Raw genomic sequence first — 17,668 nt, 5'->3', positions numbered from 1 at the left:
GGCGGGATCTAAAGATCTATTGGTAATTCGACGAGCGCAGACGGCGGCGGTGATTATTATCTCCCCCATTTAGCCAGAGTTCGTGCCATTTTAATGGCTAACTGGCATTAAATATAATTACTCATTAAAGCAACAAAGTCGGCATGTTCTTTTTTCTGCTTTTTTGGTAGTTTTTGGCATAAATAAATCCGTCTGAGTTTTGTTTTCATAATGGGCCAAGACGCTTGCACAAACAAAATCGCAATGCCTCCTTTTATTTTGGGTTGTCACTTGTTTTGTCAATAACTGGCAACTGTTGCTTTAGCCAAAGACAGATAAAAATAGACAAGGTAAAAGCCCTTTTCATAACAAAAAAAAAAAAACAAAAACAGAAAACCCCGCAATCAATATGGCATATTAAAGTTGTGGAAAGTTGTTTAAAAGTGAAACTGATAAGGGGCCAACCGTCCGTAACCCATAACTACCTGAAATTAAAAAGTTAAAGTTAAAAAAACGGAAAAGCTGCCATTAAAATTAAATGAAAAATGTTTGACTATAACTTACATTTTTCAAGGGTCTAATCTCAGTAACGTGTGGCCTTTGTGGATTAACTAAAGTCACAAGTATGAGGATTGATAAGATCTGAGCTGGGCGATAAGTATATGTCTGAGTTTCGGCTGCATGACCAGCGCAATTAGATTAATCAAAAATGTTTATAGCTTCTTGAGTGCTATAAACTGTACTTGTCCATATATCAAGTGCCCAAAATGGCAGTCTAAATCGGTTTTTGGCTGTGTGCAAAAGTTTGGCCCCAAAATTGGCTCTGAACTTTCCCCTTGGCCAATAACAATTAGATTAAATACGAGTATTTTTGGCACATCTTTGTTGATCTTAATTGAAATTCATTGGCTTTTAATAGGTTAATTTGCAGCAGTTCTGTATTAAAGAAGCTTAGGAAGATTAAATGTGTCATTTGACAAATATTTAATAGGAAACTGGGCTGTCTTATCAATTTTATTAATTATTTTTCATTTACCTATCTTATCTTTTTTACTTTGAATTACTTTTTAATAGAAAGATAGTGAGCGTTGAGGGGTTAGTTTAATGACTGAATTTTACTTTAGGCTGCTAACATAAACTACTGTAAGACCAATAGGTGATGGAACTTGTTTTAAAAGGAAACTAAATATTAATAACATCATTTAATGCTGGAATACTACTTCTTTCTTAAGTAAAAGTAAGCTAACAATACCTTCATACTCTACAAACATAGTAAAAGCAGTTGATGTCGTTATGGTTATCATCTAAATTTGATACCTCTGTGTACTAAATTAATCCCTTCTAGGCTAGTTTCATTTAAAGTTCCTTTTTAGAGTAAAAAATAGTTTTCCATGGGTAATCAAGGCCATCTAAATCAATCCCTTCCCCTGCTTACTTACTCACTAGATTTAAAATAGCTTAAAAAATAAACACTAATGCTTAAATTATAACAAAAACCTTACCTTCAGGTTTAGTAATGTACTTGCAACCGAGTGGTAAGCACATGAAATTGGCAAAACAGAGCCATCAAAAAGCAAACATTCATATCTCAGCCCGCCCTAAAGTCATAATAAATGTTTTTACACCCCAATTCGATTAAGTCATCAGGGCATGTATATTCCGAACCCAGATCCTTTCTGCCATAGCAGAGCTCTACTTTGGCCAAGCCCCAAAAAAGAAAAAACTTACCATCTCTGCCGCAGTCGCCAATGCTGCTAACAGCGACGCCAACGACGCCGCCAACACCAACTGCGACGGCGGCAGAGAGTATATCAGTTACAGTCGCAACGCTGGCAACGTTTATTTGCGCTCGAGCAGCGAACGTGGTAGCACAGCTTAAGGCCTCCCCCCAAAAACAATCTCCACGAAAAGAAAAGCCAGGCGGCGGTAATTTGAAAAACCGTAAAGGAAATCGACCACGGAGCGGTTAATTAAATTGAAAATAATAAAATCGAGTTATTAAATTGTACGTTGCGCTTTCCAATTTCAAACGAATCAAGAAAACTAATCAAGACCAGTGTGAAAATACAAAAAAAAAGGAAAAACTTAGGCCATACCTGGGTGAAATTAAATTAACAACAAAAGAAGATAAAAAAATAACGAACTGTGGTCAAGTGCCTGACAATTGTGCAACCTCAAGACTCTTAACCTTAACAATTATATTTTCGGCCACACAAAAAAACCAAACCTATTGGCACAATTCAGTTCGATTCGAGTGCCCGCTAACTCACTTTTACCTGCAAAAAAATAAAACTTAATAAAAATATAAAAAAAAATTTAACAAAAAGCGCGCTTTGAAAACGAAAGCAAGTTCGATTGAAAACCCCCCACGCTTTTGCCAAATAAAAATTAAAACTCAAGTGGCTGCCCCCGAGAAGATTGCAGAGCGAAGACAGTAGATTGAAGATCGCAGACAGAAGACAGCAAAATGGTTGAGAAAACAGGTGAGTGATTGGAGATTTGGCGACTGGAGAATGCGAACTATGCGTGTGCGTGTGTCCGAAGGTTAATTGCAAATCAAATGGGGGCGAAGAGTGCGCCAAATTGTTTTGATTTTTCTGCGAAAGTTAAGCCCACTCTGGCGGGAGTTTTCTCTTTTTTTCTTTAATGGAAAAATATGAAATTAAAGATGGAGAGCTTGATGTTTTGATAAATCAACGCACAGTTGTTAATTGTTTGCTTTGTCTTTGAAGTTATATAAAGTTAGAGTTTAACATAATCTTTAACAGTTATAAATTTATAATAATGTTATGATCAGGGGTGCTCAACGCTTATCCTCTGGGTGCTTTTTTGTTTTTGTAAATGCTCGCTGCGTATGGGCTTGCTCCCCCATAAGCTTTGAACTCTCGCCGTGCTACTCCACTAACAATTTTTCGTTTTCCTCTTTCCGCTTCATTTCGTCGTTAACTGTAATTCAATTTGTTCTTGTTTCTTCCTTGATCATCCTTGAACACTTACACTGGAATTCTTTCTTTTTAACTTCTGTTTGCCTTTTGAAGTTTATTTCGCAATGGACGATTTGGGGGTTAGGTAAAATGAGTGATGATTTGGTTTGCAGAAAAAAGTGTTCTTCTTTCTCTCAGTGCACAGCTGGAAACCAACACAAAAACGTCACTACATATGTGCACGTATTCTTGTATTTGTGTTAGTAAATGATGTGCCGTAAGAAGTATTTGAGCACTCCCTGGTTTAGATTATTAGGAAGAGAGTATTTGATGGAAAATAATATTTTCAAAGTATTTGTGGCCATTTAAAAGTTACATTTTTCGATTACCCCAATTAAAATCTTCTTTGACATTTTTATTTATTAATATAATTTTAAAACTATTTAATTTCTTTATTATTTAAACTTATCTCATATTTAATCAACTTAATTTTATATCTCACGCTTAATTGCCAAAGCAGCACTTGAATTTTCACTTTCTAAGGCAACTTAAATTTGCCTAAAAATTAATCATTCCCTTGTAATTAATCATGTTTAATAAGCTATCTTAAGATAATATGATAAATCATCTTTTTCTAAGACAGTCGATAGTTGATAGTTGGCCAAATCAAAGACTAGCCCGCCTGTCGATAACGATAACAAGATGATTGGTTTTCAATAATTTCTCTGGCGCAGCATGACAAAGACCGCAAATTAGCCTCAAGTTATATTTCTATAGTTAGCTGAGTAGTTTTTTTGTTGCTTTGATTTAGCTTCCGTGGCGTTTGATGATGATTTCTGTAACTGAAAGTTTGCATGACAGAAAAGCCTCTGAAAGGAAAGAAACTAAAAAGATAGATAGGAGAAAACTTTGATAGGTAAACAAAACAGCGGAAACTATAGTTGGGGGGCAATTTGAGCGATGATGATGTCGATGTTGATGACTCCCCAATGGAGGGGCAATAAAGCCAACACCGTCAAGTGAATGAACCAATGAAGTAAAAAACAAATTAAAACTCACAAAAAAAATAAATAGGAACTTTTATTTGTGCAGCCTCAACAGGCAATTAATTAAAAAAACTTAATTGCATTTTCTGTTTGCTTGGCCAAGAATTTAAAGCGATCTCTGGCGTCATTTTCACGGTTTCTCCTTCCACCGATATCGAAGTTAATATTTACCTTAGCTTTATATTTTCATTTGCCGGCTCTACATTATGGAAATTCTCTGTCCCAGCTAATTAATGTCAACGCCTGAGCTTCTATTTGATCAAGTGTTTAAACACAGGCAGCTTCCATATTTGATTTAGATATTAAATATTTTTGTTTACTACCTGGTTCAGTGGTTTTTTAATGGTTGCCATCGGTTTTTTAAGACTAGTAAGCCGTTAAAAATAGTCCGGTGAGGTGCGTGAGAAATTCGCGGCCCTTTGGCGTTGAAATTCTGCAAATTATAGTACAAACGTGTAGCTAATTTGGGTTGCCTCTTGCCTCTTAACATCTTCCCCGACTCATAATTCAATGCGTTGTCATCTAAGACCAACATCGCAATATAATATATACGCGTCAACCTGACATTAGTTAGTTGCTGTTTTTGTGTGGCGTCTGCTTGGCAGATATAAAATTACAGTAATAATCGTGAGCCAAGTTGACATGACATCACGGTGAAATTGGCATTCAAAACAGAAGCCAGGAAATTGTTTGGTTTTCCTTTTTTTTTTTTTTTTGGCTTAAACATTTAGACATTTAGCACAGTTAGTGTGCACATCTCCAGTTAATTCAGCTCAGTTTTCAATGGAAGATCAACTTGTTTGCTAATCAGAAAGCTTATAATTAAGATAATAGGCTGCCATTGAGATGCACAGCGGCGAAGATTCTCGTTTCCCAGTGGAAAGTTTTCTCAAATCGTGTAACGTGGAATTAAGTTTTAATAACTAGAATGATCTAAGATTTCCCACTTTGATTGGCAATGAAATTGACTTTGAAATATTCTTCAGAGATAAAAGATTAAGGATATAAATTAGCCATTTTGGAGTTGGCAAAAAGAAACCAAAAAGATACAGCCACTTAGAGGTTCCATTAAACAACATTAATCAATCTTCCCGTAAAGGCCCACTAAATTTCCCTATCATTTCATCTCAAATTATCGCCATTAATTGGTTAACTCCCAAACTTAGTCATAAGCCTCAAAACACCAATAAATTGCCTCTGATTTATGGAACATTGTAAACGAGTTAAAACGACATAAATTCGTTTTGGGCCCAAAGCCCATAAAGATAATAAGTGAATTTTTGTATGCCTCCCTCACTACTAGTACCTGGCTAACTGACTAATTAATTTATAACGATTTTTAATGGCCAGCGAACAGGTTTCGATCTGTATTATTAATAAAATCATCACCTTTGCCGAATGAAAAAAGAATTGCTCAAACACCGAAATGTATAATCCGATTAAATTGATTAATTGTTGTAGACGAAATGGTTTTTCGAAAACAATATGGAAGAAGCTTTTGTTTTGCACTTACTTTTATATGGGAAATTAATGCCCCTGTGCTGGGCATTATAATGCCTTCAGATCGGCGACAATAACATAATTTGCATATATGGACAGAAATAACCTCTGTAAATTTACACAATCCAATTTTACTGTTAAGACACACCTTAAGGCAAGCTTCTTTGTTGCTAAATCTTTTCTTAATACAACCCCGTAAACCACCTGTCCCTTTGAAATTTCCCTGATTTATTTTCACTTTCTTGTAAATGATAATTGCACACGTGTCAGGGTGACGTCAGTTAAGGGGGAAATTACCATTTGAAACACCTTAAAAACTATCATAAACCATAAAACTTGTTTTTTGTGAATCCCTTCTTCTGTTAGCCAGTCAATTTTGTCCTTAGCTGGGGTGATTAAGAAACATATGAGCAGAAATGGACATAAATTAGGAAACTTATGCCAAATTTGCGTGTCTAAGCGGCATTAATGAGTTGAGAAAAGCGGAAAATGCTTTCGGTATGGCAACGAGGTGAGAAAAGGCCACGGGCGATGACATTGCTCATGTTCTAATAATACGCAGATAAGTCATGGCTATAACCTAACCCAGTTTCCCCAATCAACATAACCAGAGTCCCGGGGCCAGGACATGGGAGCGGCTCTTCGAAGAAGCCAAGCCTTTGACTTGGCCTTTAGCCATGGGCACGTGTGCTACACCACGCCCCCAACACTTTGATTTCTTGCTATTACCCAAGGTTGGCCACGAGGAGCACTGAAAGAAAACAGCGATTGGGAAATGTAAAGTGTCAGAAAAGCTTAGGTTGCTCAACAAGAAAGCAGCTCTAAGAACTTTCTATATTTCTTAGAACATCTTCTTTTCTCTCAGTGCCATTTACCAAACAAGGCTTCCAGGATGTTAGCCACATTGAAAACAAGCAGAACAGGTGCAAGACCATGTCGAACGGACATCCGCGGCAACATCAAGTTTATGGCAACTGCAACACTAGCAACTATCAACTACTAACAGTTTTCCCGGGGGTCAGACCTGCACTTAGCCGTCCCGGCCAACTTGGCATAGATTCCAATACGGACAGACAGTGTGGATTACTGTATTTGGAACTGGGTGACCGGGTGACTGAGTGATTTCCAGTGCCAGGGAGTTTGCTAATAATACGATACAGTAATTATATGCAACCTGGCCAAATGGAACCGTACATGGGGATCTAAACTCCCCGACTAACTAAAGGCAGATAGCTCACCCACCTGACTCAGCTATCTTATCGTTGGGTAATTCATTCACTTTCAGCCAATGGCCATAAATCGTTGGTCAGAACGTGCCTTGGCCATATCTTCAGAGATGCTATCTCTGGCCTTATTGCAAAATAGTTGAATACTACGCGGAGTGCCACTTGAGTTTGTGGTGGAAGGTTCTATGAAAGTGAAATTTTTAACAGGAGAAAGTTAGTTTTCCCACGGGGATCGTGATTTAATAGTACTTTTCACGAATGCTGAGATTTAGTTAAGATTTTATTCAAGGGTGTTTTTTGGGGAAATGTGCAACGACCTTGACATTTTGGTCAAGGTTTGGTGGGTCTAACGACTTTTGTATACCCTAACTATAAAGCTTAACTTAATTTATAGATATTTTTTGGCTTAAGTTTAAGACAGATGAAGTTAAAGATGATTTAGGTTTAGGTTTAGCAGGTAGTTTTAGGATCTTTTATCTTTGATATTGAATCTTTCAAGAACTCATTTTTAGATTTATACATTTTTAAAATTATTTTATTATAGCTTAGTAAGGAAGTAGTTGGCTACTATCTCAACTACTACTACTACTATTCCATTTTTCTAATAAATATTTTCAGACTTTTTAACATAGTTTTGCAACTCTCAAGAAGAGTATTCACTGCTTGAAACTTTGCCGGCATGAGATCTCAATCTCAGCCAGCACGAGTAATAAAAAATTGTTTTGTTTTCTTCGAACATTGTTGTGCTTGGCTTGTTGTTGTTGTTGTTGTTTTCAAACACGGAAGCCAAAGAGAGAAAGAGTTAAGAGTTAAGCCAAGCCAAGCCCGAAACGAAGCCACTCTTTACCTGTTTTGAATTTCAAATTTCAATTTCAAACTGACCAAAAAAAAACGGCACAAAGCTATCAAAGTCAAGTGCCAGGTACAGGTACAAGTGGTACTAAAAAATATAATAAAAAACTGGTACTTTTTGGTATGTGGGTCAGGCAGTTTGAAGCCAAGTTCTTGATGGCAGAAATCCAGAATGATTTTGCAGGCGATAAATATTATTACGCATACGTCGGGAATTTTTCGATTTCAAAGAAATTAAATGTTAAAAGTAAGTTTTTTTTCAACTTCTCAGCGATAACGAAGCAAGTTTGCTTTTAATGTGCGGCCCACTAATTAATTTCATGTCGAACGTATCAAATGGCAATGGCAATGACAGTGTCGTGTACTGATTGATGGGCTGGGAAATTGATGGAGTGTGGTTCCAGGTTTTCGAAGAAATTATTATTTAGAACGCACCTTAAAGGTGCACCTTATATACCCTCTAATCAAATTAGTTGGAGTGACGAAGTTAACTTTTCCCTCAAATTAAATTAATTACGCTTCATTATGAACATTATCAAATTGTTTTCGACAAATTAAAAGGCGAAATTAACACAGATAAATCTTTATAACTGGCAAATGTATCTCGACTGGCCTTGCTGATGGATTGATTGTTTTGGTTTTTTATATATTTGATTTTTTGCTAAAAAAAAACACACAAAAAAATGAAATCAAAAGCCTCGACATCGTCACGCCCTCACCTTCCAATTGATGACTATTGTGTGTAATTGTTGTTATTATGATTTTTTCTCTCTCTTATTTTTGTTAATACGATTTTGTTAATGTGCCTCTCGGCCATAATATTTTCTTCAGACCACATCAAGATATTGGTTAGGCCAACTTCCAAGGATGTGACAAGAAGGTCTAGCAAGGTTGTTAAGGCCTAAAACAAATCGCTAGGCCAATTTAGATTAAGTTGATTGAAGATAAAGAAAGATAAGTTTTATTTTTAGGTAGCAGGCACTACTTTATCTTTATGGCTACCTTTTGAGTTAGTAAAGGCTTCCTGAAAAAAAAACTAAAAAAACAAACTCTAAGATATAAAGCCCATCAATTATAGAACTGATTGCTGGTGATTGTCGAGGTTTAGGTTAGTAAGTCCCAACAAGCCTATAAACGAAGAGCGTCGTATATTATATAATGCCAGGCAGAGTTATGGCCAATTTAAATGTCAACTAAACATGTGGCTATTAGCCAGCCAGCCAAGTGCATTTCACGCTGTAAAAAGCTTAAAAAAAATGAAAGCCACACAAATTGCTTATTAATGATACTGTGGGGTTCCATTGAACTTGAATCTCGGTTTTCAATTCAATTGCCGTGATTAATATCTGGCAGATGAAGTTATTAATCTCCCCTCTCTCTCTGGCTGTTGCCCATACTGATTGATTGGCCAAAAAGAAGAAGCTCAGTTCGGCAATAATTTGTGTTTGTTTGTCCTCTAACAATCATCGTGTAATTATGTTTGACATTCTGTTTGTCTTTAATCAACTTTAATTTACATTTTATTTTGTTTTTTTGGAAAATTAACATAGAAAGAACATCGAACGGTGTTTGAATTAAACAAATGTTCATGGCAAATAAACCATAAATTTAGCTTAGCTATGCTAATTGAGTTTTGGCCAATTGCCGATTCTTGTCAACAGGTCGTTCTGGTTTCAATTTTCCACTCTTATTTATGTGCAAGTGGGTGGTGCTTGTTCAACGCCCACTAACTTTACCAGACCAGACTATATCATATTTCATTTGATAAAATGGTTATGGCTCTTAATATTCTTTAATGGCCATTTCCTGGGCTTAAAATATTTAGATCACAAATCGCTGATAGGTGATAACTTTTACTGTCACTTTTTAAGTTGTCTTTTTTTTGTGGTTTCATGGCGATAAAAAGTGACGCCGAAAGTCAATTGAATTCGTAGAAATATCAAAAGTTAAAGGCAGGTTATTTATGGGTTTCCTGGTTTATATTTTTTTTGTGGGAATTCCTTGGGGATTTCTTCAGTTTTCCCATTCAAATCACGTTAGATATTTTCACTCCATTTACCTTAACTGAATCTTAAGAAGGCATTGCAGTTTTGTTTTGCTTTTTGACCAGCTGCCAGTGGGAAAATGTAAACACTTTTTATGATTTTCTTAAACAATTGTGTTATCTCTGACTCTGGTTTTCAGAGTCATGGGACGCCAGATAATTGCCCTGTTAAGTGTTTAAACTTAGTGATAAAATCAACTTACTTATCAGTGAGGAAAACAGGCGTGTGTGTTCATCACTTAAACTGACATTTTGGTCAAGTGACAGTCATAAATGACTATTTAAATGCGGCTTAAATAGCAAGGTGAAGCCCCAGAATTTCTCTCTCACTCTCCCTGATATGGCCTACTTAAATTCCTTAATAGCAGCAAATTAAAAGGCAGTCAACCTCATCATGTTTATAAATAGTTTTATTGGCATTGCAATAGAGGGTGTGCAAATGCATTTTTCACAAATATTTGTTAAGTTCTAAATTAATTAACACCCAACTACTACGCCTGGCACGGGCAATAATGACAAATGAAAGGCTTCTGTCAGGAAGCAAACACCGATGTGCTATTAAACAAATTAATTAATCAAACTATGCTAATTGTTTGCTCAGAATGTGCAAAGGGCAAAGCTGTTTGAGCAATAATTAAATATTTGATTTTATTTTGTGTTTTTTTTCTATATTAAGTAAGCTCTGGTATTCCAATAAACTGAAGTGTGAAAATTTCACTATAAAACTATTTGACGTAATGACCATAAACGTGCATATTAACAGGCGCCTACAACGTCACATAGCACGTTAAATACCTCTACTTTTCATCACCTTGTACAAAATAGCAATAAATAAATATGGAAATTACTAAAAAAAAACGGCAATAAATAAAATATAGAATAAATACAAAGGTTTCGCTCTAAGGTTGCTTAATGTTAATAAACCCTACGAAGTTCTAATTAATTTGTTTGTGTTTTCCCAATGGTTCCACTTAAATAAACACACCACAGTCGGGGTTTTTCATGAACTTTATTGACTAATAGCTGACAAAAAGTAATAATTAATAATGATTTGGCATGCGCTGCGCTAGTAGCAATCAACTCTGCTTATTTTTCTGATTACTAATATTTGGTTCTTTGATTCTTTGATTTCTTTTCGGTATGAAAACAACAACAAACAACAACAACAACGCATTCAGAAATGTCGAAATTCGTTGGCGTTGCCGACATTACGGAGAACAAGAAAATCTGGCGCATGCTGCTCGGCGAGCTGGTGGGCACATTTTTCTTGATCTTCGTCGGCGTTGGCAGCACGACGAGCGGAAGTGTACCACAGATCGCATTCACCTTTGGCTTAACGGTGGCCACAATCGCCCAGGTAACTATTACACGCATTGCAAGTCTATTTAAGATGGACCAAAGTTTATAAGAAAATCTAATTAATAAGTATAATGATCTTGGATGCTAGTTTAAGTTAACTTTTAGGGCGTTAAAAAGCTTGTTTATATCATATTTCGTATTTTTAGCTTTAAGTATAATTTGGTCCACCCTAGTGTACCCTAATACAGATCATACAAAGAGAACGCATCGAGCTGGAGATTTGAGATTTTGAGATTTGCCAGCCAAGTCGGAGATTTCAGGCCAGAAGTCGACGGTTTCGTGCGTTGATCGGCGGCCAGTTTCAAGGACACGCGCCACCGCCGCGTTACACTTTCGGCTCATTCACAAACGCTGAGTTTTTGGCCAAGAGACATTGGCATTTAAAAGCGACAACATCGCGGGCTAGCCATAAAAAAGCAAAAAAAAAAAAAAAACCCAACAAATGCAGTTTGCTTCGCAAAGACTCAAGACTGCGTGCGAATGTAATTTAGAAAATTGACAGATTTACAAACGCACACACACTGGAAACTCAGTGCGAATAATAAATGCTCGCTCGCAGCAAAAGCGTCTGCGATGGCAATTAACATTAATCAACACGCAAAATATGCAATTAGATTATTATGCGTTTAATTACGCTATGCTATATACGCGCTGACGACTGTTGTTGTCGTGCTTTAGCATTTAAAGCGATCGCAGATCGCAGATCGCAGAGAACCGAGATCTGTGTTCTAGCATTCGATTTATGGGCACTACAAAAGTCAAGTTCCAGCCAACCGAATCCATCACAAAACATGAAAAGGCTTCTATGATGTTCTATATTTAGCAGCTCCCCTAAGTCAGTGATTTGGTATTGGAAAAATCTTAAGAAAAGTTAACTAATTTCTCAGTCATACATGTCGTATGTGTAATGTTGATAGGTAATCAGCCAACGCTCTCTTTTCCATTACAAAAGTTTGCAATGCAATAAGCATATCGAAAGCGTTAATAATTTTCATAATGAAATCAAGTAGCTATATGTTGGCAACATAATCGATGCTTGTCTCTGTCATTTCCCCGCAGAAAACTTGCAACACATTCGCTATTAGTGGCAAATTAGCTACCCGTCGGTTGGTGAATGCATCTTGTGCTTTTCCAGCCTTTTCCATGACTTGCAGCAAGCCAACGATTGGCACCGCTCGAGCCCAAGATAAACTCCGGTATGCATTGCTAATTTCGCCAGAAACCCAGGTGTGACGCTAGTGCCTGCTCCTCGTTCGTCATCGCCATCACCCTCGTCATCGTTATCGCTATCGCCGAAAGGCGAAGCCGTTGCAATAACGGTTCATTGGAGCAAGACGCGTGGCGTCAAATTGGAAAACGTGCTAATTGCCAGCAATAGCTGGCCCTGGAATGGCTGTATTCCCCTGAAATAGTGATAGAAATAAGTCAAGTAATATGATATTACTAAGCTTGAGCTTGGGGGCATTGAATTACTCTTTCGGCACTTCAAATGCAAATCTCCCAAAAGGAAGTAAATCAAACAAATTGTTAATAAAAATTAAATGAAATTTAATGCAACTTAAACAAATGCTTGGGGAAAATGGCAAACAACAATGGGACGTGCATGGAAAATTTATATTCGCCGATCTTTATGTGGCTTGTAAATTGTCATGTCATGTTAAGCGATTGTTATCGAAAGTTCAGTCTGTGGGGTTGGGCTTTTATTAGGGCTTATTAGGTTTGAGCAAATTGTTTTCGTATAGGAAAAGTACGGAATGTTAAGTGATTTTTTTGACTTGGTGTTGATATTAAATGAGGGAGTAACATTAAGGGGGAGTAACATTTACATTTACAAAAAAAAGAAGAATATTAACTATTAGAAAATGAAGTTAGCTTAGGATTTGAAAACTTATAAGTAGACTTAGAAGTAAACAACAAAATTTTCTTCAATTATAATAGATATTTCAAAGATTTAACCACATTAGTTACAGTTTTAGTCCCCAAGTTCCAAGTAATTTTATTACCAAAAACTTAACTTAATAAAGTACATTCCAAAAGACTAATGATATTTAATCAGTTAACAGAAAGAAGCTTACTCAAAGAACTTAGTCTAAACTTAACTTTTATTAAATTTACTCATGCAAGTGCCTGAAAAAACAAAAACAAACTAAAGAAAAACCAAAAAAACTTAGTGCGTGCAGCGTTCACGTTTTTGTTTTCAATTCGCGATCGCAATCGAATCAACTTCAACTTCGACTGCAACTGCAACTGCGACTTCGACTTTGGCTTTGGCCCGATGCGAACTTGAATTGAAGCGGCCAACAGGCAAACTGGCAATAAACAACAACAACAATATTAAAATAAAAACAAACTAAACAACCACAATCGCCAAAATGCTGCTGAAAAGCAGAACGAAACAAACAAGTTAACATTCGATTTTCAGCTGAAAAGCCATAAAATATGATTTAAGCGTAAATGTCGAGCTGTGGTTTCCACTGCACATGCGTAAGCCGATCGATCTCTATATATACATATATAACTCACATATAGATATATCTCGATTGGTAGAAGAGACTTGCCAGACTTTACGTAGCCAATGAAAAACCTTGAGTTCATATAGAGTGCCAGCACTAAGAACAAAGAGAAAATGCTATATAGATGTTAGATGAGATATTTTTATTGGGAATGGGAATTTAATTTTATACAAATAATTTTTAAGAGTAAAATAAAGTGAATATTGATAAACAAATTAAATTTCTCGAATATATATTCAAAACATCTATACTTCGCCCGATTTCTCGCAAATGAAAAGCAGATTTCTGGAGCAAATATTATCGTTCATGGCGGTAATTCCACTGAGTGTTCTGATATCCAGACACTTGACATCTTTAGTGCGTTCATCCTTAGCCCAACTCAGGAAATGAGCTTTCAATCCTTTGGATCGTTCATCATAGTTGAACTGATTGGTAACGTCGATCCAGTAGCGATTAATGCCTTGAAGTTTCCCTTTAAAGACATCCAGATAGGCACCCAATTGTTGGCATTTCTTCAAAGCATCATGCCAGCTCAGCTTTTGTTCCTTTTCAACTCAGTTGCTGGAAGTTGTATTTGCTTTCCAAATTTCTAGAAGGGGTGGAAGGAGTAACTGTTATCATTTTCTATGGACATTGTCAAGGGGGTTCCATTAGTACCTTAATTTATGGCCGTTCTTGCAACAGATACAGCTGATTCACAGGCCTCTATCCGGCTTTGTGAAATTGAAAGGTTGCACTTTCAGGAATTTAGGATACCAAAACAGTATTCACCGCACTGGCTTGGCATTCATCACCCTGAGAGGGTTATAAGAGGTTATAAGAGGTTATAAAATATAGTCTAAAGTGCTTCTTTATTGTAAATAAAACTCACTTTGCAGGCTGCTGTTTGAGATGTCTTTAGGTATATTGCCAGTATGACAAAGCCTTTGTAGTATTAATAGGTGCATTTTAAATGTCATAGAAAATGCTTAATACTCCCTCTGAACTAGCATACCCCAAGCATAGGCCAAACTAACCAACGATCTTAGCCATATTTCAACGATGACTCATGGCCTAAGTTCAGCCAGTCCGTCACTCTCCGTTTTCACACGCAGCCGGTCCGTCGATCGCGATTGCTTTCGTTGCATATATTAAATTTAATTATGGGTTTCGGGCTCGACAATAAATTTGATTAATTTCACGACTCTTCGAGTGTGTGCAATTAAGACGAGTTGAGTATTGAGTTAAGTTGACTTGCTAACAATAGGCCTATGCTATTATAGATCTCAGCGATTAGGTCAGCTCAGTTAGGCGGCAAACTTTAATATTATAGACGAGAAATCGAAATCGAAATCGAAATTGCAAGGCACACGCATGAGCATAACCAAAATGTCAAGAAGTTGTTCGAGTTGCAGTCGTTGTGGCCCCAAACTCGACTCGATCTTGCTCTTGGCGGCATTTGTAATTAGCGTTGGCCAACACAGGCATTTTTTTTTTACTTTTTTTTTTGTTTTTTTCGCATTTATTAATTAAACGCAAAGCAAACGCACGACATTGGCCATGCGGCTAACTGCGAAATCCATATCGAAATCGAATTCGTATCACCAAAATGTTGAAGAAACAAAACAAAAGCAAAAAACGCAACAAAACTTGGCTAAAAAGAGATATCAAACATAGAAGCCTGCACATCGACCTTGAGCCATGCGTTTCGGCTTCATTCATAACACTTGATCTGATCTGAGATTCAGATCCAATCGAATCCGATGCGATCCGATCAATTTACCAGTTTGATTTCCATTTAAGTGGTTCCATAAGATCTCTTCTCGGGCAATGACTCAACAGAACCCCCACAGCCGTGTTTACACACTTTTACTTTCGAGCCAACTCAACCTGAACTTTGCAGACAAGCCAAAAACACAATAAATGCACTCGAGTGCATCTCAGCTCTGACAAATTGCTTGTATCCGTTGGCAGTTGGCTGTATGTTGGCGATTGTGCAACGGAAAATTCGGAAAATCTTCGAAAATCATTGAATCAGCTGACAAAGGCAAAGGGCAACGAACATTAAAAGGAAGATGCCTAAGATGTTGCGTTGTCAACTTGACATTTGAAAGATGGGAGTGATGGAGGGATAGGCTAATGACTTGGTTTTATCTTACATGTTTAGGGCTAGATTAATAATCAGAAAATTGTGACTAAGATACTACGTTTGTAGGTACAATTTAACATTAAGTTATTCATATTTAAAGTGTTATGTTAAGGTTTCATTAAGATCGTGTTAAAGGTATCAAAATTATAAGTTTAAGTTGATTTAAGGTTCAGATTCTATCTTAGTAGCAGCTTTGTTCTGTGACTTCATTTTGCTTAATATGTTAAGACTTTTTAATGAAGCTTTCCCTTTAGACATAATCCCTTAAAAATTCCAAACTTTTCTTACCTTTTCCAGGGCTTGGGTCATCTGAGTGGCTGCCACATTAATCCAGCTGTGACCCTTGGCTTCCTAATCGTCGGCGAGATCAGCATAATTAAGGCAGCCTTTTACATGATTGTGCAATGTGTTGGAGCCATCGCTGGGGCAGCTGTGATCAAGGTGGCACTGAATGGATATGCTGGAGAAGGTCTGGGTGTATCCTCCTTTGATCCCTCTCTGGATGCTGCACAGGCTGTCCTGATCGAGGCCTTGATCACGTTCATACTGGTGTTTGTGGTGAAGGCGGTTTCTGATCCAGGACGTCAGGATATCAAGGGATCGGCGCCATTGGCTGTGGGTTTGGCCATCACAGCTGGACATCTGTGTGCAGTGAGTTTGGTTAAATGGAGCAAATCTAAGATAAGAGATTATAAATATCTTACCTTACAGGTTAAACTGAGTGGTGCCAGCATGAATCCTGCCCGATCCTTTGGCCCTGCCGTGGTGCAGGGTATTTGGACCTATCACTGGGTGTACTGGGTGGGTCCCATTGCCGGTGGCTTGTTGGCCGGAATCCTCTATCGATTCATCTTCAAGGTACGCAAGGGCGACGATGAGGCCGACTCGTACGACTTCTAAAAGGTGTATCCGAAAAACCATATTCTTGTAAATGTCCGCACCCGCTTCACATCCGCATCACACATCCGCTTTCCATCTAGCCACAGGGTCACATCGAATTCGTTGCCGAAATTTCTCTTAGATTAGGTTTTACTCCAAATCCACCCCCACAAACACAACTGTATCATTTTTATTTGTTAAAAAATGAAAAAGAAAATGCAAGCAGAATGTCTCGTATTAGTTGTAACGCGAAGCTAACACTGAAAGAAAAATGTATGTACGCAATATTGTATTTGAGTAATTTTAAGCTAAATTATATGCACAACATCATTGACGCGAATCGAAGGAAAACTGTATTGAAGAAGCTTAACTAAATTGTAACTCGAAGGCACTTTTCCAAATGGAAATGACTTTCCATTCCGTTGATCACCACTTGTTGAGCACCTACGAATTGTATTATGATTATGTGTAATAAAAAAAAACTATAAAGAAAATACAAATGTACGTCTTTGTCTACTCGTCCTGGGGCTTCAATCATTGTTAACCGTCATCAATCACTATACTTAAGAAACTTTTGTATACATAAGACTAGCTAATAAGTTTAAACTGCTACTTGGGCTGACCAAAAACCGAAGATCATTCATCTGGAATCTAACATCTGGGCGAAACTTTTAACAACTTTCTCAAATCTAGATCTTATGCTGCTTTTGGAATAAAATTAACCCTTATAATGGAGTTTGAGTTTGCATGATTTGTAAGAAAACAAAGGGTAACGCTTGGATTTGTAATGGCTAAGAAGCAAGATTTTTGGGTTTCAGTTTATGTGCGGAGGCTAATGTATGAATTTCAGTTTAAGAAAGGCTGTTACCCATTACAAGGTCATGAATCATTCTGGTCACTCGATGCCCTAAGAATCCCCGTCATGGCTTGGTTTGCCTTCGGTATCCTTTGCATACTGGTGATGATGTACTGCGTCCTAACGGAAACATAACTTGGAGTCGGCAAATATGCTTTTCATTTCACGTTTAGAAATAAGGATATTAAGGTATTTGGAAGAAAATCAAAATATTGAATAGTTAAACCCCTATTCAGGTACATTTCAGGTTTTAAGTTTTATTTTTTCTAATTTCAGGTATGATTTAAGGTTTAAATCTCAATCACCTTATATAAAGGACCTTTAATGGAATGGAAATTTACATATGTAAAATACAATTCTAG

The 17,668-nt window shown here is 37.0% G+C and overlaps 1 protein-coding gene across 1 annotated transcript; it reads left to right on the top strand.

Annotated features, from left to right (window-relative positions):
- Positions 1-1,808: 1,808 nt before the first annotated feature.
- Positions 1,809-16,950, top strand: LOC108106676 (aquaporin). The gene is made up of 4 exons (XM_017213906.2): positions 1,809-2,462; positions 10,750-10,928; positions 15,869-16,222; positions 16,283-16,950. The coding sequence occupies exons 1-4, from the start codon at positions 2,447-2,449 to the stop codon at positions 16,469-16,471; spliced, it is 738 nt and encodes a 245-aa protein (XP_017069395.1). The 5' UTR covers positions 1,809-2,446; the 3' UTR covers positions 16,472-16,950.
- Positions 16,951-17,668: the final 718 nt, after the last annotated feature.

The sequence above is a fragment of the Drosophila eugracilis genome, unplaced genomic scaffold, assembly GCF_018153835.1.
Source record: "Drosophila eugracilis isolate 14026-0451.02 unplaced genomic scaffold, ASM1815383v1 contig_90, whole genome shotgun sequence".
NCBI classification, from domain to species: Eukaryota; Metazoa; Arthropoda; class Insecta; order Diptera; family Drosophilidae; genus Drosophila; species Drosophila eugracilis.
This window is presented reverse-complemented; position numbering and strand designations above follow the sequence as displayed.